This window comes from Mytilus edulis, chromosome 8 (genome assembly GCF_963676685.1).
Source record: "Mytilus edulis chromosome 8, xbMytEdul2.2, whole genome shotgun sequence".
Lineage (NCBI taxonomy): Eukaryota > Metazoa > Mollusca > Bivalvia > Mytilida > Mytilidae > Mytilus > Mytilus edulis.
The window spans coordinates 32,754,767-32,780,234 of record NC_092351.1 but is presented as its reverse complement, the minus strand read 5'-3'; the positions used below and the strand labels follow the sequence as shown (position 1 = coordinate 32,780,234).

The 25,468-nt window shown below is 32.0% G+C and overlaps 1 protein-coding gene across 1 annotated transcript; it reads left to right on the top strand.

The window, feature by feature from the left end:
* Positions 1-476: 476 nt before the first annotated feature.
* Positions 477-23,883, top strand: LOC139486741 (heat shock protein 75 kDa, mitochondrial-like). The gene is made up of 17 exons (XM_071271673.1): positions 477-628; positions 4,569-4,724; positions 6,310-6,392; positions 7,366-7,515; positions 7,914-7,985; positions 8,413-8,576; positions 10,050-10,159; positions 11,763-11,836; positions 12,872-13,031; positions 14,008-14,121; positions 14,529-14,598; positions 16,727-16,874; positions 17,824-17,951; positions 19,163-19,439; positions 20,354-20,499; positions 22,457-22,529; positions 23,727-23,883. The coding sequence occupies exons 1-17, from the start codon at positions 517-519 to the stop codon at positions 23,826-23,828; spliced, it is 2,139 nt and encodes a 712-aa protein (XP_071127774.1). The 5' UTR covers positions 477-516; the 3' UTR covers positions 23,829-23,883.
* The last annotated feature ends 1,585 nt before the right edge of the window (positions 23,884-25,468 follow it).

The following is a 25,468-nucleotide window of genomic DNA, read 5'->3' as shown; positions in this document are numbered from 1 at the left end:
TTGGATGACAGTTGCCATAAATTCAATTATATTGACAAACGGACAACAATGTGCGACGAAAAAACTTGACCTAGACATGATAAAATGTAAAAAAAAATCGGTATCAGAAGTCAATATTATGCTGCAATATTTTAAATTCACTGTAAATTTTAAAACAAACAACTAGGTCAACAAACAAAAACAAAATGACATGTATAGAAAACACATATACATGGCAATGACACGAAGACATTGCAAAGCGGTATACTACATATACACTAACTAAAGTAAAAAAAATATTTGCAAATGTAGAAATTTTGCAAGTAACAATGATTTATTTTTCATCTAGATTTTACAATTTTATTGTAGGCAGAGACATAAAAACACATAACTTCATAAGTGTACAGACAATAGACAATAATGACAATAATTAACAACTTGAACTTTTGATATCTGATTTGTTTTTTTATCTGTAAATTCCGGAAGTTTTGTTTCCGAGTTCGTATCCAATATTAAACACGAAATATTTATTTCATCATGGCAGCCTCCATGAGGTCGTGTGTCCTTCAAAGATTACAAAACATTGGTCGATTCACACGTTCAAGTCGTTATTTTAAGAACACAAAGCAATTTTCAGTTATTCGCATAGGTAAAAAACTCATTTGCAATGGCGCAGTTTTCTCAATTAAGTTACTAACTCTTTGATTAACCCTAACTAGCTATAGGCCTTCATGGTATGTAAATAACTTGTCAATCCATTCCTATTTTATGATTCACCATAACAATTGTACAAAAATGCCGTTTAAACATCAAAAATAGTCTTAGATAAATGTGTGCAATTGTTAAAGTGTTGGGGCTTGCATCTAATAGATTTATTCATGATAACATGAGACTAGGCTGGTCCGAGTACACAGTTATTTCGTAGTGCATTTCTTTTAGACAATAAACGAAAATTAAAAAAATTCCACCTGCGCTTTCTCAATAAGAGTTTTACAATGTGTTGTACTACTTTTGGGACAAATTATATCAAAATTATAGAAAACTTCATCAGCTCTAACTCAAAATATGGACAATTTTGTGTTAAGGGGGTCTTGAAATCTTTTGACAGCTTCCGAAGTGCTAATTTTTTACCTTTTTCAGCTGGACCTAATCACTACTTTACATTAATATTTATGACCCAAATTTTTTTACAGTGTCATTTCACCCCCCAACTTGCTATATGAGGCATAAAACATGGAGAAATAAATTTGGAAGGGGTATAACAAAAATTGGCAAGTAACACACTGTCCACACTAAGGACTATATTCGTGGACAACGAAAATCAAAGGACGATAACTGTGTACTCGGACCGGCTGGTGGAGCTACATGTAGCTTTTGTTTATTTTCACCATTTACATGCATGATTTTAATGTAACATTGACACTGTAGTCGGTTTGTACACAAGGTACACCAAAATGTACATTTGTATATGAACTTCATATATTACCTGTATTATTCTTATATTATAATTTGTATTTTAACATGTTTAAAGTTTGCACTTTCCATATCTTTTCATGTTTAAAATGATTATCTTGATTTCCCAAGATCCTTCTCTTCCAATATTTTCAAAGAATATGAATAAGAAACTCATTGAAATTTAATGGACCCATATTTCTGGAACATTTGATTTTAATCATCATGAATTTCAGGTCAGCCAAATTTCACAGAGTTTTGTATTTTATACAGAAGTGAGAAGGATCTTGGGTAGTTCGAGATTACTCTGACATCCAACGGCTGTTTTGCCAGACAAGCTGGGGTCAGAGCTCGTCCCATATCAAAAAGTGGATATTTGTCCACCCAAAATAGATGCGCTGCTTCGTCGCTTCTGGTGCCAACTGGCGGCCTTGGAATTTTATAAATCGGGCATCAATCTGTTCATTTTTCATTTATCTCTTCATTTATGTAAGTTTCTCCTACCTGCCAACCTTTATTTTCTCATATTTAGACAGAATTCACAGTGACCCATTGATTCAGACATTTTTCTTTTATTTTCAAATAGACTTCAAGTTACATGGGATTTCGCGACCTCGAGACTCAAATATGCAAATAATTATACTTTTATCACCTCCTTTATAGGAGATCGATATTTAACATTTAGTAACCAACCACAGTTTTTCACCTCCTTTACAGGAGATCGGTATTAAGCATTTAGTGCCAACCACGATAACAGTCAGAGGCTCTCAAACATTTAGATTACTTGCATCGTAAATGAACAAGGTGTTAGAATATGGTCATTTGCATAAATCATCACTTGTTTTCTCGTGGTCGGCACCAGAAGCGACGAAGCAGCGCATCTACATGTATTTTGGGTGGGCAAATATCCACTTTTTGATATGGGACGAGCTCTGACGTCCCACGTCCCCAGCTTGTCTGGTAAAACAGCCATTGGACGTCAGAGTAATCTCGGCTAGATCTTGGAAAATAGGGAAACCATTTAATGGAGGTCTCATTGGGGGGTTCTAATCCTGGATCCTGCTTACTGTGTTGTCAGATTCCCGTTTCCCGCTTACACTATATACGTAAGCAATTCTCATTTTTTTTGTAAATTCCCGTGTCCCGCTAGACTTCATTTCCATTTTTCACAGCACAATAAATTTGACTTTCTTGTGTCACGCTTACAAAAAGTTGGCAATCCCGCATCACACTTAGACCCCAATGAGACCCACTTTAAACAAGAAGTAGATCATTGCACATCTCAAATGGAAACATGTCTTATTTTTTCAATACTTTTGATACATGTAAATTTCTGGGCCAACAAACAATATGTAAATATGCAAAGAATTCTAGCTGTCAATAAAGATTTCATGGCAAATTTGGTCTCAAAGTTCAGACAAAAAAGGCATAAGTGTTATGATGTCATTATAAGGCATTACAGAAAGGAACATCCTTGCAAACATGTCATTATTATTTAGACTAGTTCCACACTATCAGTTAGATGGCTTTATAAAAGCAATTAAGCAAGAATAACAAAAAAAATTTTAAGTACATGTCCGACATCAATTTTATTTCCTTTGAATTTATATCCCATAAGTGCCAGCTTCTCTGCCATATAAAAGTTAATAGAATTTTTGTTTGAGAGAGATAAAATCTGTTTAAAATCGTGTGTCAAAAAATACATTTACTTTACCAACTCCATCTTCGCTAGGCAAGGGTTACGATCCACTCCCGTTCTTGGCGGATTGAGCTTACATTTGTGATATCAATGTTGCGCCATCTATCGGAAGATTAAAGTCACGCTCATTCCGAATACATTATTCTTGACCAATGGTAGCACTTGAACTCTTCAATTTGGAGGTAAAAACACGATAGCGTCTACATTCTACACACTTTGGTAAAACCGGAAACGAAAATAAACGTCAACATTCATACATTTGTGCATGAAACATACACAGGAACTTCTATTAGTTGATTGAATACATTCAAGTTGTCACTAAATATAGTCGTTTGTTTAGTTATGTAAAGACTTGTTGCACAATAAACACGTGGCAATTGTGTACAAACACTTTCTAAATCTACACGTGATCATGTTATATGCGCATTTTGATTGGATGCAGCGAGTTTCTACTGCAACCAATAAAAATCCTTACCTTGTGTCTCCGAAATTTTATCTCAATCCTCCAAGGGTGAAGAGAACGGGAGTGGATCGTAACCCTTGGCTAGCGAAGATGTACCAACTCATGCATGTAACCAGTAACCTCTGAAACCTTTAAAGAAGGAAATCTCCCCCTCAGCTGTGACAGATGAGGGGGAGATTTTGCACCAACAACATTTGTAATTAAATATATGGCCTGTTTACATAATCATCTACAAAACACTAATGAGGACAATGAGAGTTAAAAAATATACTTCATTTCTTCAATTCATTGTTTTAGTCTAAAAAAAAGTGGTTTTTTTTTTAAGCCTTTTTCAATACCTTTGAGGCTCATTATTCATAGCATTCCATATTTTGAACTTGTTGTAAGTCTCATACTACAAAATGTATGCATGCTTTTAAACATCATACAGACCATCCGAAGAAATAAAAAAAAATGATTGAACATGATGTGCAAAAAGAATCATTGCCAAGTGAAATTGGTCGTAAAAATTTAAATTCTTTCATTCAAATCTGCTTGACATTTCAATTTGCAGTTATCTATTTCTTCTTTTTTACACTGCTGCTTGGTTTAGACAAAGACTTATATCTTGTTGTAGTTGGCATAGCAGAACTGTATTTGAATTATTTATATATTAAACCCCCCCCCCCAAAAAAAACGGATGAAAATTTAAATGATTGCCGATCGTTTTTCATGTGTTTATTTATTGAAAGTTATGAAAAAGCCAAAAAATTATGAAAGCGGGTTATTCCAAGTACATGTATAAACATCCGAAAGTGGAAAATTGTATACATCCACACGGGAGCAGTCGGGCAAGTGGTAGATTTCCCAAATTTTTTCTTTTGATTTAATCTGAACTACAATGTAGTCCATATCTACATGATGTAGTGATTACCCAATACTTAAATAAATCTGAAATTGATCAAAATACTCAATTGTGCTTTTCAAATGTTGCAGGCAAAGATACAATTCCTATCTATGAAGTAAAGCATCCCCATCTTCATGCCAGATCATTATTTACAACAGCCAGATGTTACAATACAGAGGACACTCAAGAAGCAGAGGTAGAGGAGGATTATCATTCTATCATTAAAGATACAGAAAGATCTAAAGGTAAAATACTAGAAGGTCGTTCAGAATATTGTAAGAGGTCACATGTTGGAAAAACTAAACATCAGTGTTCTAGGATTCCCATTACCCGTTAACCGGGGTAAGTGGATTAGGACAACGGGTAAGTCATTTTTTAGCCTTTGTCACCCGGTGGTAAGTCAATTTTCAAGTTCGGGGAAGCCGAAAAACTCTTGAAATTTCCCGGTCCTCTTCAATTTTCCCATATCTGCTTTTTATTTTTATTAAATCACGAGAAAAAACTTTGATAAAAGATCGAAGATTTTGTCGATGTCTATCGGCGCTTTTATTCAAGCACTCGTTTACTAGGTGTAATCAAGCGCAAAAGAGACCACATTCTTCTATCATTCTAAAAGTCGGTCACGGTGTCGGTAAAAATCGGAAAATCCGGATTGATAACTGGTGCTTAAATCGGGACATAAACAATTTTTTTTCTTGTCATCGGAGGAAAATAAACTTACAGTTGCATTTATTATAGCTCTTAATAAATGACATAGTAATAACTATAACATATTTGTCAAATTTAGTAAGAAATCGTTTTTTTTTGCGCCGTCCGCATTGGTTGGCGGATTTAACTTTTAGATGTGGGTAAGTAATTTTTTTATTGATCTTACCCGTGGTAAGTCAAGGTGCCAAAAAAATCCTAGAACACTGAACATTCATTGTATCAGCCTCTTGTTAATCCAGCCTTTATCAAATTCAGAATTAAGCACTCTCTGTCATAAATCTTTACTCTGATATGTAAGAGTACAAAATGTATGTTTCAATACACTATATCTGGAAATCTGATTGGTTGATCTGAGTCCAAAAAAACGCAAAAATTGTACTTGAAAATTTTTATGACTGTAAGCCATGATTTAAAACATATCAATATACTTCTTTCTTATTATGACTTGTACATGATGTACATGTTCTATGCCTTGTTTAAACCTATGAAACTTTCAAAATAGGAGGAGAGCACAAATTGCTGTGTATCTCTCCTGTTACCATGGTTACTAACATTTATACAAAGAAATTTTATATACCCGTAACCATGGTGAAGAAATTTTTCATTTTTGAAACAAATATACCTATAATTCAAGTTAAAGATCAGGTAACACAGGAAAAGATTCCAAATCAGCTGTAGACATGCATAAGAAGTACAAATGTATAATATCAGATTACTAAGTCAAGCAATGTGTTTGTGAAATTTAAAACAATTTAGAAATTTAAGCCATTTCTGTGTTGCCTTAAGGAGTTCTCTTTTTTTTTAGAATTTGTTTAATTTTTAAATTAAATAATTCAGGAAAATGATAGATTATTATTGTTCTAATCTTCAGTTACTGTTGATTAATTATTATTTGTTGGTTACAAATTTTCGTGGTTTTCATTGGTACAAGTGAACCACAAATTCAAATGTTCAACAAATTATAATTTTTCTATAGTTTTTGTATGCAGAGATTGGAAAAACCATGAAATCAAATATCCACCAAAAATGGAAGTTTCCCTCAATCCGTGAAAATTGAAACCTATAAAAATAAGTGAATCTTCATTTGTATGAATTATAAGATGAACTGTTTTTTGTTGACAGGACCATCAGATAAACATGAATTCCAAGCAGAGACGAGGAAGTTATTGGACATTGTTGCCCGATCTCTATACTCTGAAAAAGAGGTAGGAATATTGAACAGATATATCATGTTAAGGAGGGGTATTTGCGAAAAATAACAGTCGAGAGAATGTTAAATTTCACGAGCCGTAAGGCAAGGGAAATTCATTCTCAAGACTGGTATTTTTCGCAAATACCCCTCAATAACATGATATATCTGTTTAATTACACCGAATGTTAATGTACTAAAACGCATTGATGATTGTGACGTTACAAGCGTCCAGTCGGATAGAGTATTTTTTGGCAAATACAACGGCAGAGAGGGTAAAAAAGGCATATCCTTTTAGCAAATACCCCGGCAGCGTTAAAAATGAACGATATTCATTTGATAACAGTAAATTGGTGAAAAATACACTGGCTATTAACCAATCAAAACCCCGGATTCTTACATAAGGTGTAATTAATATACAAATACATTGTCGAAGAAGTAAATAGTATTATACTTATATAAGTAAAATTACTTTTATATATACAGTAAAAAAGTCATATTATCTTCTATTCTTGAATTTCTTATGACTTCTTTGCTTGAAAAGAATTTCCAATTGTCTGTCCTTTGCAGATATCTTTGCTAATCATTTAGGTGTAATTTCATGGACAATAGAAATCAGTAGGATGTTTGTACAAGTACGTAGTACCCCTGACAACAGTAGGATATCAAGTTTCCATTGTTAGACTCTTTATATATTAGTTTTCTAAAATTCAAATTCAAATAAACCACACAACCACAAAAACAAATGATAATGGTTGTTTTATTCCCATTTCCCACAAAAAGGAAAAGAAAAAGGTTTTTAAATACATTTATTTAAATATCTAAACCAAATGTAAATCAATTACTTTACCATAATTATACATGTAAAAGCATGTGATATTTAGCATGGTGAATATCACTTTTCATCAGGCAAATATGCTGTTTTTCTTCAAATTCCAACTCACATAGAAAAACCTACTCTAAATACTTAAGAATAAATTATTTTTCAGGTGTTCATTAGAGAATTGATATCTAATGCCAGTGACGCTTTAGAGAAGTTACGATATATTCAAGTGACCAAACAAGAAGCCATTACAGACGATCTATCTTTAGAGATTCATATAGCTACTGACGAGGAAAAGAAAACATTAACTATACAGGTATGGTTTATCATGATAGCTAGTCATTTGTGGCTTCAAGTTTATACATAGGGTAGACCATTGTGAAAAGAACAGATTTTAACAACAAAAACCAGTCCACATGGTCACAAACTACCGCTCAGCACTACCAGACATAGTTGGTGATTTAATATGAATAATTTCAAAATAAAAAAAAAGGTTAAAGTACAAAAGAGTAAAAGTTACACTTGATATTAGTGTTTTTAGAAACTAACATTAACTCTGATCTTTTTAAACCTCCTGTTTTCCATACTTAATTTAACTTACTTAGTTAAAAAATTACATGGAAGAGATGATATATATCGAGACTCAAATAAATGGAATGAATTTCCAAAATTATAAAGTAAAATAGTTTTGTTCACTTGTTCTCTTCAATTCAGGATACTGGAGTTGGCATGACCAAAGAAGAAATAATTGAAAACTTGGGTACAATAGCAAGGTCTGGTTCTAAGGTTGGTATACCTGTCAATAAAAAAAGATTTTTACTTAAACTTTAATGTATTTCAACCACTGTTAATTCATAATTTTATGTGTATGAATTAAAAGAAGACATAGAAGTACATCAACAAGACAGCAACATTATAAGTAGAAATCAAAATGCCAGTCTTAATTTTAGAAATTGTTATCCTGTAACCTTACTTTCACCTTATTCATGCGTTGTTAATTCATCAATTAAAATAATTTAAATTAGTAGTTTATATAAAAGCATTTGAGAATTACAATGAGTTAAAATGTAATTGTCTATTGACTCAAAAGAAGGAACATTTAGTGTATTTCTTTTTTCTCTGTGGCACAACAAACTCACTTTTATAGGTAGGTTGATCTGTAATAAAAAAGCATCTTATAAAAAAGGAACCAATATATTGTTATCTTTTGTAGGCCTTTCTAGAGAATGTGGACCAAGGAAGCAGTGATGTAGCCAGTAATATCATTGGTCAGTTTGGTGTGGGATTTTATTCCTCATTCATGGTTGCTTCAAAAGTGGAAGTATATTCTAAAACATATCATCCTGACTCTCCTGCTTATAAGTGGTCATCAGATGGGTAAATATTTTATACTGAACTTTTATTTTCATGTATCTGAACTTATGTCCATAGATGCCAACCATTACGATTTTTCCGTAGTTTTTCCGATTTTGCGATAAAAACTACGCTATTACGGTCAAAGTCGAATAGTTATGGATTCCCAATCATCGACGTTCAATTTTGTAAAACGCGGATTTTTATCATTACTTTTCCGTCCTGGTCCAGTATTTAGGAAACGCCAATGTAATGCTTCCGGTTTCTCGGGAGTTATCAACCTATTGTTGGGTAACTAACTGACTTCCGAAGAAGCAAACTTGCATTTTATTAAGTAGCTTTCCCGCTTTCTCTACTTCTCCTTGACAAAACAAAAATGTTTGAGTCGAGAACATCTGAACAATTAATGAATGGAATACATACTACAGACAACATGTTAAATGACAAATTTTAGTGTACATCACTTTGCAACCACTCGTCAGTAATTTTTATTGGTAAATGCACGTTTATGAATGATTACTGAAAACTCTTCAAAAATACGGAAAATTTGATAGTTTGTTACTGATTGTGTCAAAAGGGGGTTGGCATCTATGTATGTCACGTAAGTCTATATCTTATCATTATAGAAGAATGAGATTTGGTATGATGGTCAATGAGACAATTATCCACCACAGTTCAAATGAAATAATTGTAAGCAGTTATAGGCAATTGTACATCCTTCAACAATGAGAAAAACACCATACCATATAGGTAGCTATAAAAGGCCCTGACATGAAAATTGTGAAATAAATCGAGCAAGAAAACTAAAGGCTATACATATAAAGTTAAGGATATGTGGTATGATTGCCAATAAGACAACTTTTCACCAAAGTCCAAATGAAGTGAATGTCAGCAATTCAAGGCAACCTTCAACAATGGAAAAAAAAACAGTATAGTCAGCTATCAAAGGCCTCAACATGAAAAATATGCAACTTCAATTGTTCAATTGAGAAAAGTAACAGCCTAATCTATAACCAACAATTTACAAAAAACAGACATGAACCAACAAAAACCACTAAACTACCGGCACCTGACTTGGGACAGGCACTTACTTAAAGAATGTTGTGGTGTTAAACTTTTTTGTGAGCTCTTTTACACCCTCTTCTAAACTGGGACAGTGGTGAAACAGCACAACATAAGAAAAAACTATAAAAATCAGTTGAAAAGGACTTAACTCATCAGCTCAATTCAAAGCAGAAAAATATCAAACAAATTTATTATTATATGAGTATTTATACATTCCTAGCAACAAAACATTATACAAACATAAAAAAAAATGTTACAAATAGTCTGACCTTGCTATTTTTATAACCCTTTAACTTTTTAATCGAAATTTATTAGACTTGCTGAGTATAAAAGTTATTTATAATCTAATATACCTCTAAACATTCTGAAGTGGCCTGAAAAAAAGTAAAATGATTTTTAAACTTACACACAGATATTATTTTGCTATTGTAGAACTGGATCCTATGAACTTTCAGAAGCTGAGGCTGTTGACAGAGGGACAAAAATTGTACTACATCTGAAAGGAGACTGCTATGATTATGCTAAAGAAAATATTGTTAACGGTAACATGTTTACTTTAATACAGTACAGTAGACTCCGGCCAAAATGTCAGCTAAAAATATCCGATTACCCGATATATTCAATTAGACGATGAATATATATTCATTGATTTGAATATTCTGCTATAATAAGTAGATCTATAGATGTATTTTACATCTATGGTAGGTCTGATCCTGGGATGTTACTAACCCTGTCAATTGCTTGATATGTGAAAGGGCTGGAGGATTGATGGAGTGATTTTTATCAGTTACATCACCATGATGTTTGCGTAAAAAATATCAGCTGATTATGAAATCATTAAATTTGTTTGCACTTGCAGTTTTGAAATCCTATATTTATTAAAATAAATCAAATGTCCTGAAATATTTATATGAATTATTATCTTCCATCCATAGTTTGTCTTTATTTGTTTAATAAACAAATTAATATCCATTATTTACATTTTCACACAGGTAAACTAATTTGGCTATAAACATGATAAATAGATCAAAGCATGTCTATGTAGAATCTCTAATCTAAAATTGTAATTGTTAAAATTTTATTTCATTAAATAATCAAATTTTAAATTGATGATAATAATCATGATTGATAGTATTGCATAAAGCTTATGTTATTTATGTTTAGGTCATGGTTCTAGAGACTTCTTCACAAATTTGTAAACAAACTAATATGACCACCACACGTGATTACCTTTGCACTTGTGAAAACAATATTTCTGACAAAAGTCAGATTTCTCTTGTCAAAAGGGATTTATATTTATATTGCAATAAATTATTCAGAAGGAGGTACATTTAGTTTAGATTATATTTCTCATTCTATGAGCATTTAGAGTTGTAATCAAAATTCTCCCAACAGCAACACACTGCTCTTGTCAACTGAGTCTTGTTAGACTTGTATAATTTATAAATAGATTCAAACCATTTGAAGTAAAAGGGCATCTAATTCACATGAAAAGGAAAACAATGAATAAAGACATGGTTTTTAAAAAAATTACCTGAATATTCTTATCTGATTTGCCGATATATTCTTATATCCGATATTCAATTACACGATAAAATTAACATTAAACATATAGGGAAGGGTTTGGTGTTTTGAAATAATATTACAATAGCCGATATATATTCGTTTAGCCGATATCCGATTAGGTGGAGTCTACTGTAATTGCAGAGATTTCTATAAAGAGAAAATCATCTTATAGATATTAAGAAATGACTTAAAGCTGAACAATAGAGGCATCTATTTTTCAACTTGTTAACTATGAAAAGTGTGAATGGGAGAAAACAGAAATATTAATAAGCTTTAGTTTAATTTTTAACTTCAAATTTCTTTAAGAAACAGAGCTTTTCTTATTCAAGCATGCCATATCTGAACGAAAAAAAGTTCTTGATTTCAGCAAGATCACAGTTTATTTCATTAGAGATTGTGATGCAGAAAGATGAATAATATGTATATTAGATATTAAAAATGATAGTTGAATATAAGCCAAGTAATTATTTTGTCATTTTCATGATGATTTTAAAGCTGATGTCATATATGAATGAAATACTTATTAGTACATTAATTTTAATCAAGTACATTTTACCTTATTTTTTATATATATTTCAGATGTTATTAAAAAGTACAGTAATTTTCTTGGAGTACCAATTTTTCTAAATGGACGCAGAGCAAATATAGTTCAGGTAAAGCCTATACTACAAAACTGTCTTGGTGACAAACCAACTAAAATGTGTATTGCTTAGGTTGATAAATAGAAGCATAAGATTAAATAATTCCAATTCAAGACTTTAACAGTTTTGTGTAAAAATCCTACAATATTCAACCAAGATCTTTGAAAATTCACAGAAAAATTGTACACATTTGCATCTGCTTATATGAACTAGAATTTTAGTTTCATTATTTAACAATTTTTCCAGACTTTTGTACTTGTCATTTTTAGCAAAATATTAAGATTGTACCAGTTTTGTGTATTCAATCCCTCATACAGTTTTCAACTCATCTCAAACGATGGTAATAACTTGTGATTACAACCCTGATGGTTGGAACATGTGGAAATTCTCACACTTTGCCATTGAGGGTGTACACCTTCTATTATGAAGTTGTTTTACAATTTTTCCCATTGGCCCTTTTAATATTTCCATATATTTAAATGTTCAGTATTTAAAAACCAGTAGATGTGGTATGATTGCCAATGAGACAACTTTCCACCAGTAACCAAATGATGTAGAAGTTATAGACCATTCTCCATTGCTATCTGTCAATCTATGCAATCCAACCATTTAAGTTTGATATTTTTTGACATTTCACATTTGAATGGATATTTTTTGTTTGAACTAAAAAATTAAAAAAAGAAAATAGCAAAAAATACTGATCTCCAAGGAACATTCAAAAATGTACAGCCTGTAATCAGATGATAAAATCACAAGCTTAAATACATTGAATTATCAGCAAAGAAAAACAAAATGTCATTTGACACTGACAAAGTACATAAACAAAAATTAAAGGCAAGAATACAAAAAATGACCACAACACAAATGGCAGGATGTATAAATACCATGGCATGCCAAAAGTCTATAAATACTGTACCATCTATTTCCAAAAAGGGACTAATCAGTAAAGGCTAATGATATACAAATACAAATAAAAGAACACCATAACAGTTTTTAATGCTGCTTAACTTATTACAAAACGTAAAAATTGTCTAAATTTATTTATAGGCACTTTGGATGATGGATCAAAAAGACATTACAGAAGATATGCACCATGAATTCTACAGATTTACCACTAACTTATATGACTCACCTAAATACCATTTACAATATAAGATAGATGCTCCACTTAACATTAGGGCATTGTTTTATGTACCTGATCACAAACGTAAGTAATTGTCACAAATAATTGTCATTCCAGATTTCATTCTGGTCATTTTCTGGGTCTCTGAATTTCATGTATTTATGTAGAATAGACAACTTTCGAGTTAGATGCATTTCCACCAAAAACTCTGGTTTTAGTGAACATCATTCGTGCGATTAGGGGCATCATCACTTCTGTTCCAATTTTGAGCAATTGGTTGGAAAACTATGATGCTATATATTGCACAAATTATTTGGCAACTGTCAGTAGGGAATTGTGATTAAGTACGTACCGAACAAACATTATTTCTAGTTTATTCTGCACAATGACGATCATTAAGACGCTTGATAAACGTTAATTTAGCAAGGATACAGATGATCCTCTCTATCTGGTAAATGACGTCATAAAGGCGAGCATAATTGATGACTTTTTTCAGGTGACGGACAAACTCGAAAGTGATCTATTGTCTTGCTTATTTAAAAAACTTTGTGGAATATAATTAAAGCATAAAAAATAGCGGGTATCAAGAGTGGAAAACAAAAGCTTAAATGAGAGAAACAATACTTCTTTTAACATTATATAGCAATAAAAAAAATTGAGTAATATAGTTCCAAAATTGCTTAGGCTGATGTCAGGTGCCACTATTAAAATTATGTTTATAATGTATGTTTCCTGATAAACATGAAGGTATCAAAACACCAAGTTACTTCAAGTTTTACATTTCGTTTAAAAAAATTAACATATTTGTCAACAGCTCACAGTCTTAAACCAAATATTACCTTGAAAATTGTTTACCATTAAATAAAAAAATGTTCTGAAAATTATGAATTGAAAGTAAAAAATGACCTGTTGTTCAACTAAGAGCAGCAGAGTATTGGTTTTATACTGATCATTAAAACACATGTAACAATACACATGATACAAGAATGCAATGGAGTATGCATAAATGAAGATTCAATATGATTTCAATATAAATAATGTTGTTATCTTTTCTTTTTAGCTACTTTTGATCTAAGTCGAGAATCAGATGTTGGGATTGCATTATACTGTCGTAAAATCATGATCATGTCTAAAGCTAACAATGTTTTGCCAAGGTGGCTGAGATTTGTCAAAGGTATTTAAATTGTAGAAATACAGTAGATGTTTTATGGACTCTTTTGAATTATAAAAAAGATAGATTTTCTATGCATTTTTCTCTTTCGTTTATTACCATATGCATTGCAAAGATCATTTTGAAAGACCCTGGAAAATGTAAGAAAAGGTCTTTTCACAACCAGAGTTATTTTGAGAACAACTTCAACTTCAGATTGTAAGTTAATTAATTCAACTTCAGATTGTAAGTTAATTAATCCTAATATTTATACGAATACTGTAACTTTAATTTTCTAAAATGATCAGCATGCTTTGTTAGAAAAAAAAAAGATATTAAAAAATTAAAAGGTGGCATAATAATCATGCTGTACTATTTCGCTGTTAAAGGTTATACTCTTACAAATCTCTGACAAATGTATTTATTTATAGGTGTGGTAGATAGTGAAGACATTCCATTGAATTTGAGCAGAGAATTGCTGCAGGACAGTGCTCTCATCAGGTAAACTTAAAAATTTTAATAACTTTTTATTTGTTTTTGTCTCATTTGCAAAAAAGGACGGGAGTGAGACTTAAACATGCTGTTCCTTGTGTAGACAATGTCAACAATTTATAATTTTGTGACAACATTTCTTTAAGGGGAACAACTAATAAGTCAATTAAGGAATGACTGTAATATTTTTTCTGTCTATGAAGAAATAACATTAAAAATTTGGTGCACACTGAATAACGCGCATAGCGGGTTATTTAACAGTGTGCACCACATTTTTTATGTTATTTCGAATAGACAGAAAAAATATTACAGTCATTTCTTATAATTATACCCCCGCTTTAAAAAAGGGGGGGTATACGTTTTACCTCTGTCTGTCCGTCAGTCCGTCCGTCAGTCCGTCCATCAGTCCGTCAGTCCGTCCGTCAGTCCGTCCGTCAGTCAGTCCGTCCCATGAAACTTTCGTCACATTTTTCTCAGGAACTACACATCCACCCTTTCTGTAATTTGGTATCAACATTTATATATGTCAGCCATACCGTGTGATGCGTTTTCAGATTCATCACTTGACAACTTCCTGTTAACCGAACACTTGTCTGATTTTACACATTATAGCCAAGTTGAAAATTTTCGTCACATTTTTCTCAGGAACTACAATACAAGGATTTCTGAAATTTGGTTTCAGGATTTATATAAGTCAGCTATACCGTGTGATGCGTTTTCAGATTCATCACTCGACAACTTCCTGTTTACCGAACACTTGTATGATTTTACACATGATAGCCAAGTTGAAAATTTTCGTCACATTTTTCTCAGGAACTACAATACAAGGATTTCTGAAATTTGGTTTCAGGATTTATATAAGTCAGCTATGCCGTGTGATGCGTTTTCAGATTCATCACTCGACAACTTCCTGTTTACCGAACACTTGCATATTTTTACACTATTAATATTATCCACTATTAATATTATCCACTTGCGGCGGGGGTATCATCAGTGAGCAGTAGCTCGCAGTTTCACTTGTTTAATTCTAAATTCCATTTTAAACCTTAGAAAACCATGAAAAAACGTTGATGACGTCACGGTCACTAGACTAAATTATGTCTATGGGCTCATAACAAAATAACGTCAGCCAATCAGAAGACGCATTACATCCAAAATTAAATTATTAATATATTGTTTACAATTGTATTAGCATTTGTATATATAATTTCAATGGAGATTGACTTTGAATATGTGGAAGTTTTACCATTGTAATGTCAACTTTTGCCCTATACAGTACAACAGGGAAGAAATATCTCTGTGTCATCAGGTTATTTAAAATTTCATGACTCTTTCAACTCTCAAATTTATTGATTTGATAATAAGAAAGATTGAAATGCAATTAACTATTTTGCATATATTTTATCACTGATAATTGTCTTAAGCAGTAAATCCAAATAATTATACCCCCGCTTTGAAAAAAAGGGGGGTATACTGTTTTACCTCTGTCTGTCCTTCCGTCAGTCCGTCAGTCTGTCCGTGCCATGAATATTTTTCGTCACATTTTTCTCAGGAACTACACTACCAGGATTTCTGAAATTTGGTTTCAGGCTTGATATAAGTCAGCTATACTGTGTGATGCGTTTTCAGATTCATCACTCAACAACTTCCTGTTTACCGAACACTTGTATCATTTTTACACCTGATAGCCAAGTTGAAAATTTTTCGTCACATTTTTCTCAGGAAGTACACTACCAGGCTTTCTGATATTTGGTTTCAGGCTTGATATAAGTCAGCTATACCGTGTGATGCGTTTTCAGATTCATCACTCGACAACTCCCTGTTTACCGAACACTTGTATCATTTTTACACCTGATAGCCAAGTTGAAAATTTTCGTCACATTTTTCTCAGGAAGTACACTACCAGGATTTCTGAACTTTGGTTTCAGGCTTGATATAAGTCAGCTATACCGTGTGATGCATTTTCATATTCATCACTCAACAACTTCCTGTTTACCGAACACTTGCATATTTTTACACTATTAATATTATCCACTTGCGGCGGGGGTATCATCAGTGAACAGTAGCTCGCAGTTTCACTTGTTTGAAATGGAATTTGAATACTATCTACAATAAAGATGTTTTTCTTTCCTAACAGGAAACTAAGAACAGTTTTAACAACAAGGCTATTAAAGTTCTTCCAGGACCAATCAAAGAAGGATCCTGAAAAATATATGAAGTTTTATGAAGACTATGGTCTATTCTTCAGAGAGGGTATTATTACCACTCACGAACAGGAACAGAAGGTTAGATCAATTTCTCTGCTTTATTTTACTTCAGTTATTAGTATTAGTATTACAAAAGAACAATAACTTTATAAAGGAAAGTTTTCAAAACAATTGTTACCTGTTTAAGGAAAAGTGTTGGAAGGCACATTATCTTAATAATACATGAGTGATGGGTATCAGAGCAACTTTTCACACAATGCACTATATTTCTCAATTACAATTGTCTGGGTGGCAGGTGATGACAAAAACTGCCTTCCAAACACCCCCCCCCCCCCTACATTTTTTTCTGGAATAGCCCTTAGCATAAACTGCATCTTTGTCATATATTTCTGTAGCGTTAATGATATGATTAATGCTTGTCAAATTTGTATTTTGTTGTTAGTTAGAGCATTATAAGCTCTAATGCTTTAGCATAAACTCTTTGTCAATGATATATTTATAGAATATCCAAGAACTCAAAGGTAGAAAAATATTCATATCATACTGAACAATTTTTTGAAGAGTTAAATGCTGCTTTTTGTAAATTCATTGGGGTGTAAAATCTTTGACAGAAGTACAGTTTGTATTTTGTGCTTCATCCTAAAAATGTGTGCACGGTCAACGTTTTTTTCTTTTGAAATTACTAAAAGAAGCATTCAATACTTATAATTACATTTTTAAGCTAGGATCATAAAAAAAACTTTATTTCTATCAAGTTTTTATTTAATTTACCTGTTCACTTTATTGTGGGACCTCGTGTCATCATGAATGTTAAGTTTCATTGTGTAATGAATGTCAATTTTAGAAGGATGCAAGATTTGCTGTTAGCCAATCAAAATAACATATTATAATGAAACATACATGCGATGTAATTATTCACAAATGCAAAGTATCTCCAGTGAATTATCAGTGTAGGTTGATCACCAGTTATTTATAAGGTTTTTAAATTAAAAGTTAGATAAAGTTTTGTGGTTGTATTATGTTGTAGGAAGAAGTAGCCAAATTACTGAGATTTGAGTCATCTAAGTTACCTCCTGGTGAAGTAGTTAGTTTGACTGATTATGCAACTAGAATGAAGGCTGGTGCCAGAAATATATACTACCTGTCTGCACCAAGGTATACATAATAGGAGATAACGTATACATTAAATGATCCTTATGTTAACTGCAAATATTTTATTTTAGTAAAACTTAATAGAAAGTCTGGCACGACATGGTTAGTCCTAGTTTATGGTAACATTTTGTTGAATTAAATATATTGTCCATGTTGTTACCTCAAGCATTGAAAGAACAAACAACACAATGAAAAAGTTAAGCACATGAAGGATTTAACAATAAGGACTTTCCGCACATAGGGGACAGGTAAGACCTTAAAAATATAACAAAATAGAATCACAATACTTAATAGTTTCAATTCATAACACAAAATATACACAATAAAGATTCAATGCAAAAAAAGCATGTGGTATTTCATTATACAGATCAAATTTATTTCAAATCCTATCTTCCCATTCAAAAGCATTGATCATAAAAAAACTGGGGTTACCCCCATCACTAACAACAAAAATACAACTCATGGAAACACAATAAGGAATGGTCACTCTTAACATGTTATTCTTAGATATGGTTTTGCCACTTTAGGTAAACAGCTTAGTTTATGTGCTTATTTATGAAGTCAAACTTTTTCAATGGCCTTGATGGTAAATCATTGATTCATATCAAAGTTAAAACCTGTACAATACGTTTGATCCATATCATTTCCATTACAAGAAATACTCGTTTACTTTACAATAATTTCTCACATGATTTAAATGTTTTATAAGCTAACTGGATCCCTGCATCATTGAACTGATAATCTAATGTACATAATGCAACCAACCCTGCCTAATTTTATCATTTAAAAACAATTATTCATGCAGTCATAAGGAATTATCCCTGCTATAATATTCATTCCTTAGTTCAACGAAGATTTTATGCAGAACAAATGCACAAATGATTAAACAATGTCACCTTAAATCAAACCCTTTGATAGAAAGATAACAATTGGAATCAAGATTATTGTATATATAAAATTGAGAATGGAAATGGGGAATGTGCCTAAAAGACAACAACCCGACCATAGAAAAAAAAAAAAAAACAGCAGAAGGTCACCAACAGGTCTTCAATGTAGCGAGAAATTTCCGCACCCGGAGGCGTCCTTCAGCTGGCCCCTAAACAAATATATACTATATGTAGTCTTCTGAAAAAGTTTAAAAGTACCTTCTTGATTGGACATTTATAAAAAAACATAACTTAACTTGATTTTTATAAATGAATGTCTAATTTTAGTCGACAGCTTGCCGAGACATCTCCATATTTTGAAGCTCTACAGAAAAAAGACATTGAAGTGTTGTTTTGTTATGAACCTTACGATGAACTTGTGTTAATGCAACTTGGCCAGTTTGATAAAAAATATTTGAAATCGATAGAAAATGAAATTCAAGAATCAAAAGAGGATACAGATACTGTTGATGAAAAAGATCCTGAAAGTCTGAGTCAAACTAACGCTGATGAACTTATGTCATGGTTAGGTGTCATTCTCACGAACAAAGTACAGAAAATCAAGGTACGTTACTTAGTCAAATTCACATAATTAGGAAAACAAAGTTTCTTAATCTAAATCAACATAAATTAATCCCTAACTAACCACTATACATTTATATGCATCTATTGAAGTTTGCTATTTAGTATGTACTATGGGTTCAAGTTAGAAATAACATATTTAATAATTGTTGTTGATACCATTAAGTATTTTTCTAATTCTTGATACTTGAATATATACCTCGATGCGTCCAAAAAAGAAAAGAAAAACACAAAGATTTGAATTCATACAGAAAAAACTTTAACACATTTCCTCGTGCAGAGAAAGGAGTATAAATTGACATGAGTGAGGAAAATGTTACAACAGCACATAGAATATCAAATAGAGCTATTATAATGCTTTGCTGCTTCTCAAGCTTAGGTTTTAATCAGATGTTGTTAAAAACAAAATTAACTTAAGCCTGTGCCCGTCTAATTTTGGATTACAGGATTTAATATACAGCATGAATCTGATCATCAGTATGCAGATATTTCAATTACGGAAAACACCCTGGTAGCTGTAGGATTAAAACAAGATGCTTCATTCAGTTAGTAGTGTTTACAGTTAACACATAATAAAGGACTGATACTAAGCCATCAACTCATCCATAAACCTTATCGCAATTTGGTTATCTGACCCGCTTGAACTTATGGCGTCAAACGACAATCACATTTCCATTGTGGCGTCAGATATTTTCTATGGTGAGGTCAAAATTTTAAAGGAACATTTGTGATGTCCAGTAAATATTCATATTCTACAACTTTATTAACTTTGTTTTAAATTTTATCGGAACACAACAATTTGTTACATTTAAACATTCTTAGGAAATAGACATGTTTTTTTTTACAGTTTTATATATACAGTAATAAATGATTTGTCCCCCTTCACAATGTTCACAGGTAACAAAAAGATTATCCTCACATCCTTGCATTATCACAGTGGCTGAGATGGGGGCAGCCAGACATTTCCTGAGAACAACTTTGGCAGATAAATCACAAGACGAACGATACAGACTATTACAACCAACACTGGAAATTAATCCCAGGTAAGTCAGACATTTCCTGAGAACAACACTGGCAGATAAATAACAAGATGAACGATATAGACTATTACAACCGACACTGGAAATTAATCCCGGGTAAGTCAGACATTTCCTGAGAACAACACTGGCAGATAAATAACAAGATGAACGATACAGACTATTACAACCGACACTGGAAATTAATCCCAGGTAAGTCAGACATTTCCTGAGAACAACACTGGCAGATAAATCACAAGATGAACGATACAGACTATTACAACCAACACTGGAAATTAATCCCAGGTAAGTCAGACATTTCCTGAGAACAACACTGGCAGATAAATAACAAGATGAACGATATAGACTATTACAACCGACACTGGAAATTAATCCCGGGTAAGTCAGACATTTCCTGAGAACAACACTGGCAGATAAATAACAAAATGAACGATACAGACTATTACAACCGACACTGGAAATTAATCCCAGGTAAGTCAGACATTTCCTGAGAACAACACTGGCAGATAAATCACAAGATAAACGATACAGACTATTACAACCCACACTGGAAATTATTCCCAGGTAAGTCAGACATTTCCTAAGAACAACACTGGCAGATAAATAACAAGATGAACGATATAGACTATTACAACCGACACTGGAAATTAATCCCAGGTAAGTCAGACATTTCCTGAGAACAACACTGGCAGATAAATAACAAGATGAACGATACAGACTATTACAACCGACACTGGAAATTAATCCCAGGTAAGTCAGACATTTCCTGAGAACAACACTGGCAGATAAATCACAAGATAAACGATACAGACTATTACAACCGACACTGGAAATTAATCCCAGGTAAGTCGGGATTATAGGAATTGTCAAACAGAATATGTAGCCAAGGCTGTTTGTAGGTAATAAATGTTTAGGAAGAAATAACCGCTGAATTTGTTATTTAACAATTATACCTGAAACTTGTTTGAAAGTTTCACATAGCCTAAAATACATTTCAGTTATCGCCATTCTAATGGTATATAATAATACAGTATCAATCAAGTCAAGACATAATACTGTGCCATATATTTATCTAAATTCTGTTAAACTTTGTTCTGATCTCTGGGACCATAACATTATTGCGATATGAATATGCTTCCATCATCAATCATAAACATGGGGAAATTAAGAGTATTTATGTCTGCTTCAAAACAAACCAAATTGAATGTATGGCAGATTTTCAGCTAAGACAGCTGATTATTTGTCTTATCATTGAAGAATTAAACACTAAACAATGATTTTAGAATAAAAATTCAGGGCTTTCCTTAGATACAGAATGGTAAAGCACAAATTAAACAAATCAATATTAATGCCCAATTAAAATCATGATATGCCATTAAATTGCCTATTTCAAATTCAATGAATACTTTAAATGTTAACTATTTTCCTTATAACAAAATATTAAACAAGAAAAAGGGTAGAAAAGTATATTCACCAAGTTTATTTGTTAGAAAAGTAAAAAAGAAACCGTTTTAGAAGCAAAAAAAGTATAGCAAAAAGTTAACTGTTTTCTGATGATTTTGTTGTGTACAATAAGCATAAAACAGTTTTACCCTAAAAAATTGCACCACTTGTAATCTTGGTTTAAGTTTTTTTTACTTGCTCTTACTTGACAGAGTACCAGAATGCCCTACCACAGAGAAGGTAACTACTGTAAATTCAGAAATTATTGCAATGTTTTTATCATTGCGAAAAATGTGACAGGGTTATAATCGCAAAAATTAAAACTCGCATTCTGAAATATTTTATATGAATAAAACAAGATTTCTCTCAAAATCGTAAAAATTAAAATCACATTTAAGTCTAAAATAAATGCAATAATAAATGCACGCAATAATTTCTGGATTTATAGTATTCTGGAATCAAATGTAAACACGAACTTTGTCTACTATCATTGATATAACTATAATTTTATATTTTTCAGTCATAAATTGATCAGAAAACTGTTCTTACTGAAAGAAAGTGATCCTGACTTGGGAAGATTACTGGCTGAACAGGTTAGTTATGTGTAAACGACATTTCAAAAACTACACGAGAGAAAGAGGAAAATGTTTATGGTCAACATACAAAAAATTGTATATATACCATAGCAGTAGTATTTTAATTGTAGTCCATTTAGGCATAAAATTGCATGAGAGCTATTAAGCAATGAGTAGAAGTCCTTTAATATTTCTTTTCTCACAACTTATTAGAATACCAAAAAGTCAGTATGTGGTACTGACTTGGAAAGGGTGAAGTTGTTTATTTTCACATGCACTCAAAGGTGAAACTTTTCATCAAACTTTTTGCAAGATCTTTACTGGTCTTTTATTCTAATCTGCCTCAATAATAAAAAGTAACTAATATATTTTTCCCAATTTTATCTTGGAGAAAGAAAAAAGTTGCCTTAAATTACCTGCTTTATCGTATATATTATGCCTGTATAAAATATTAAGAGAAATTTAATATGATTGCCAATGAGACAACTATCCATTAGATTTCAAATGAAGTGAACTTGAACAAATAATTGCCATCCTACAGTCTTTGGCATTGAAAAATCCATATTTTATAGTCAGCCATAAAAGCCTGTGTAGTTCATTCTAGGAAAGAATTGTAAGCCATGTAACTTTGTGTGAGAACCAAGAATGTTTTGGCATTTTCATTTCAAACAGAAAATCATTTTAAAATTTGCAAATAACAAGTAAAGAAATCATGCATGAATAATCTAATCAATTTGAAAAAATCAAACTACAACACAATATTTTAGATGAACCTTGTTTAAGAGATAGATTTGTCAGTGTTGAGAATAAAATTGAGAATGGAATGTGGGAGTAGGTCAAAAGAGACAACAACCCTACCAAAGAGTAGACAATAGACGAAGGCCACAAATACAGGGAGAAAATCCCACACCTATGGTGGTCCTAAATAAAATTGTGTACTAGTTCAGTGAAAATAGATGTCGCAATATACTCCAAAACATATAAATGAACTAAAATTAAAAAACATACAAGAATACCAAAGGCAACAGGCTCCTGACTTGGGACAGGCACAAAAATGTGGCGGTGTTAAATATGTTTTGTGAGATTTCAACCCTATACCACTAGCCATTGTAGAATAAAGAAACACATAGCAATACGTACAGTAAAATAAGTTTAAAATGCATGTAAATCTTTGATATGTGTGTTTAAAGCATTTTCTCTGATTTTGTATTTCAGCTATATGAGAATGCAATGATTGGAGCAGGACTTTTGGATGATCCACGTGTTATGGTTGGACGACTTACTGAACTTTTAGAAAGAGCTTTGGATAAAATTTAATATAGATTTTAATATTGTGTGTCACTTTAATAGAAAATAAATATAGTAACTCAAATATCATCAATTATTCACAAGGGTGTTCATCTGACTGAAAACAGATTCTTTCAATGTCTTTGAAATTCTGTTGAATTTCTAAACACAGAATATAATTAACTGTTGTTAAAACTTTCTAATAACTTTATTTCATTTAAATTTTATATATATATGAAGTTATTGGTAGTTGGTCATATGATTAGTTGCACTGTTTGTTGGATTTTCACATCTGTCGGACAGTCACTATCTTGTTTTCAATGCCTTGAATTTTATGACTTCTTCTGAGCATGGAAATTTTTCTTCACACACACATTACTCAGCCTCAAATTTGGTCTTCAAATTATTTGGTTCACACTTAAAAATATTTTGGTTTGCCCAAACCCTACCTAAAGGTAGAGACAGTAAGTAGGTAGGTAGGCAATTTTCTTTTACTTTATTTTGAAAAAGAGAAATGGAAGTGTTGGTTATTTTATTGGTCATGCAGATCTAATTAAAAAAAAAACTTTTTCTAATATAGGTAATAAAAGATTTTTGGGTAGGCAGCTATTTGCTGGGTAGGTAGGATTGGGGAAAACAAATATTCTTTTTTATGGCTTTAGTACCTTCTGTGAATGCAAATTGTTCATCACTTATTTCTTAGCTTCTGATTTAAGTCTAGATTTAGGAATTATCTGATATTTGGTCAAGTACTTAATTTGGATGACTTTTACTGTGTAGGTGATTTTCAGATCTGTCTGGCATTCACTTATTAGTTTTGCCCACTTTAATAGAATTGTAGTATTGTGTAAATGTCTTTTATCAGTTGGGGTATACTTTTCAAGAGATTACTTTTTACTCTTTGTTTAAACCTACTTATTACTGTTTCAGTTTATATGAATGGCTCTCATCATATTGCTATTGTTTCCTTATTCTACATTGGCTAGAGGCACAAATTATTGTGTTATTACTCAAGAGAAATATAACTTCTGGTACAAAAACATGCACAATTTCAGGACAGGTGGTCGAGATTCATAAAATTATTGTAAACAAGAGTGCACACACTGAAATGTCTCATATTCTTTACTAGCTATTGATATTATGTTGATAGTCCTAATTATAAAGCTTTTCAACAACTATTATATCAGTTTTATAATTATCGAATAAAATGAGGTCATGGTCAGATAAACGAAACTTGAGATACATGTAAGGCTAAAAATGATTCCATACACCAAATATGCTATAAATATACTTAACTAATGAACCTTGAAAATGAGACAATGGTCAAATACAATCATTACATACTTTAAATATAGTTAACCTTTTTGCGTATAATATCTTAAAAACAAACTAAACCAGAACCAGATGCTCCACAGGGGGGGGGGGGGGGCAGCTTTATACAACTGCAGAGGTCAAACCCTGAACAGTTGGGGCAAGTGTGGACACCACATTCAAGCTTGATACAGATCTGAATTTGGATTTTGATTAAATAGTTGACACAGAATGAATGTGGTCTATTGAACTTTAAAAATTTAAATTTACCTATTATGGTCCAATATCCAAAATCTAAATACATGGCCATGGATTGATTCAGCATATCCAAGAATTCAATTTTTAATGAAATCAAACAT

Bases quoted from the DNA above. Each gene is read 5' to 3' on its own strand.
- LOC139486741 (XM_071271673.1), top strand. From the start codon at position 517: ATGGCAGCCTCCATGAGGTCGTGTGTCCTTCAAAGATTACAAAACATT. The intron at 4,725-6,309 runs GTAAAATACTAG...TTTTGTTGACAG, and splicing joins AGATACAGAAAGATCTAAAG to GACCATCAGATAAACATGAA. The intron at 14,122-14,528 runs GTATTTAAATTG...ATTTATTTATAG, and splicing joins GTGGCTGAGATTTGTCAAAG to GTGTGGTAGATAGTGAAGAC.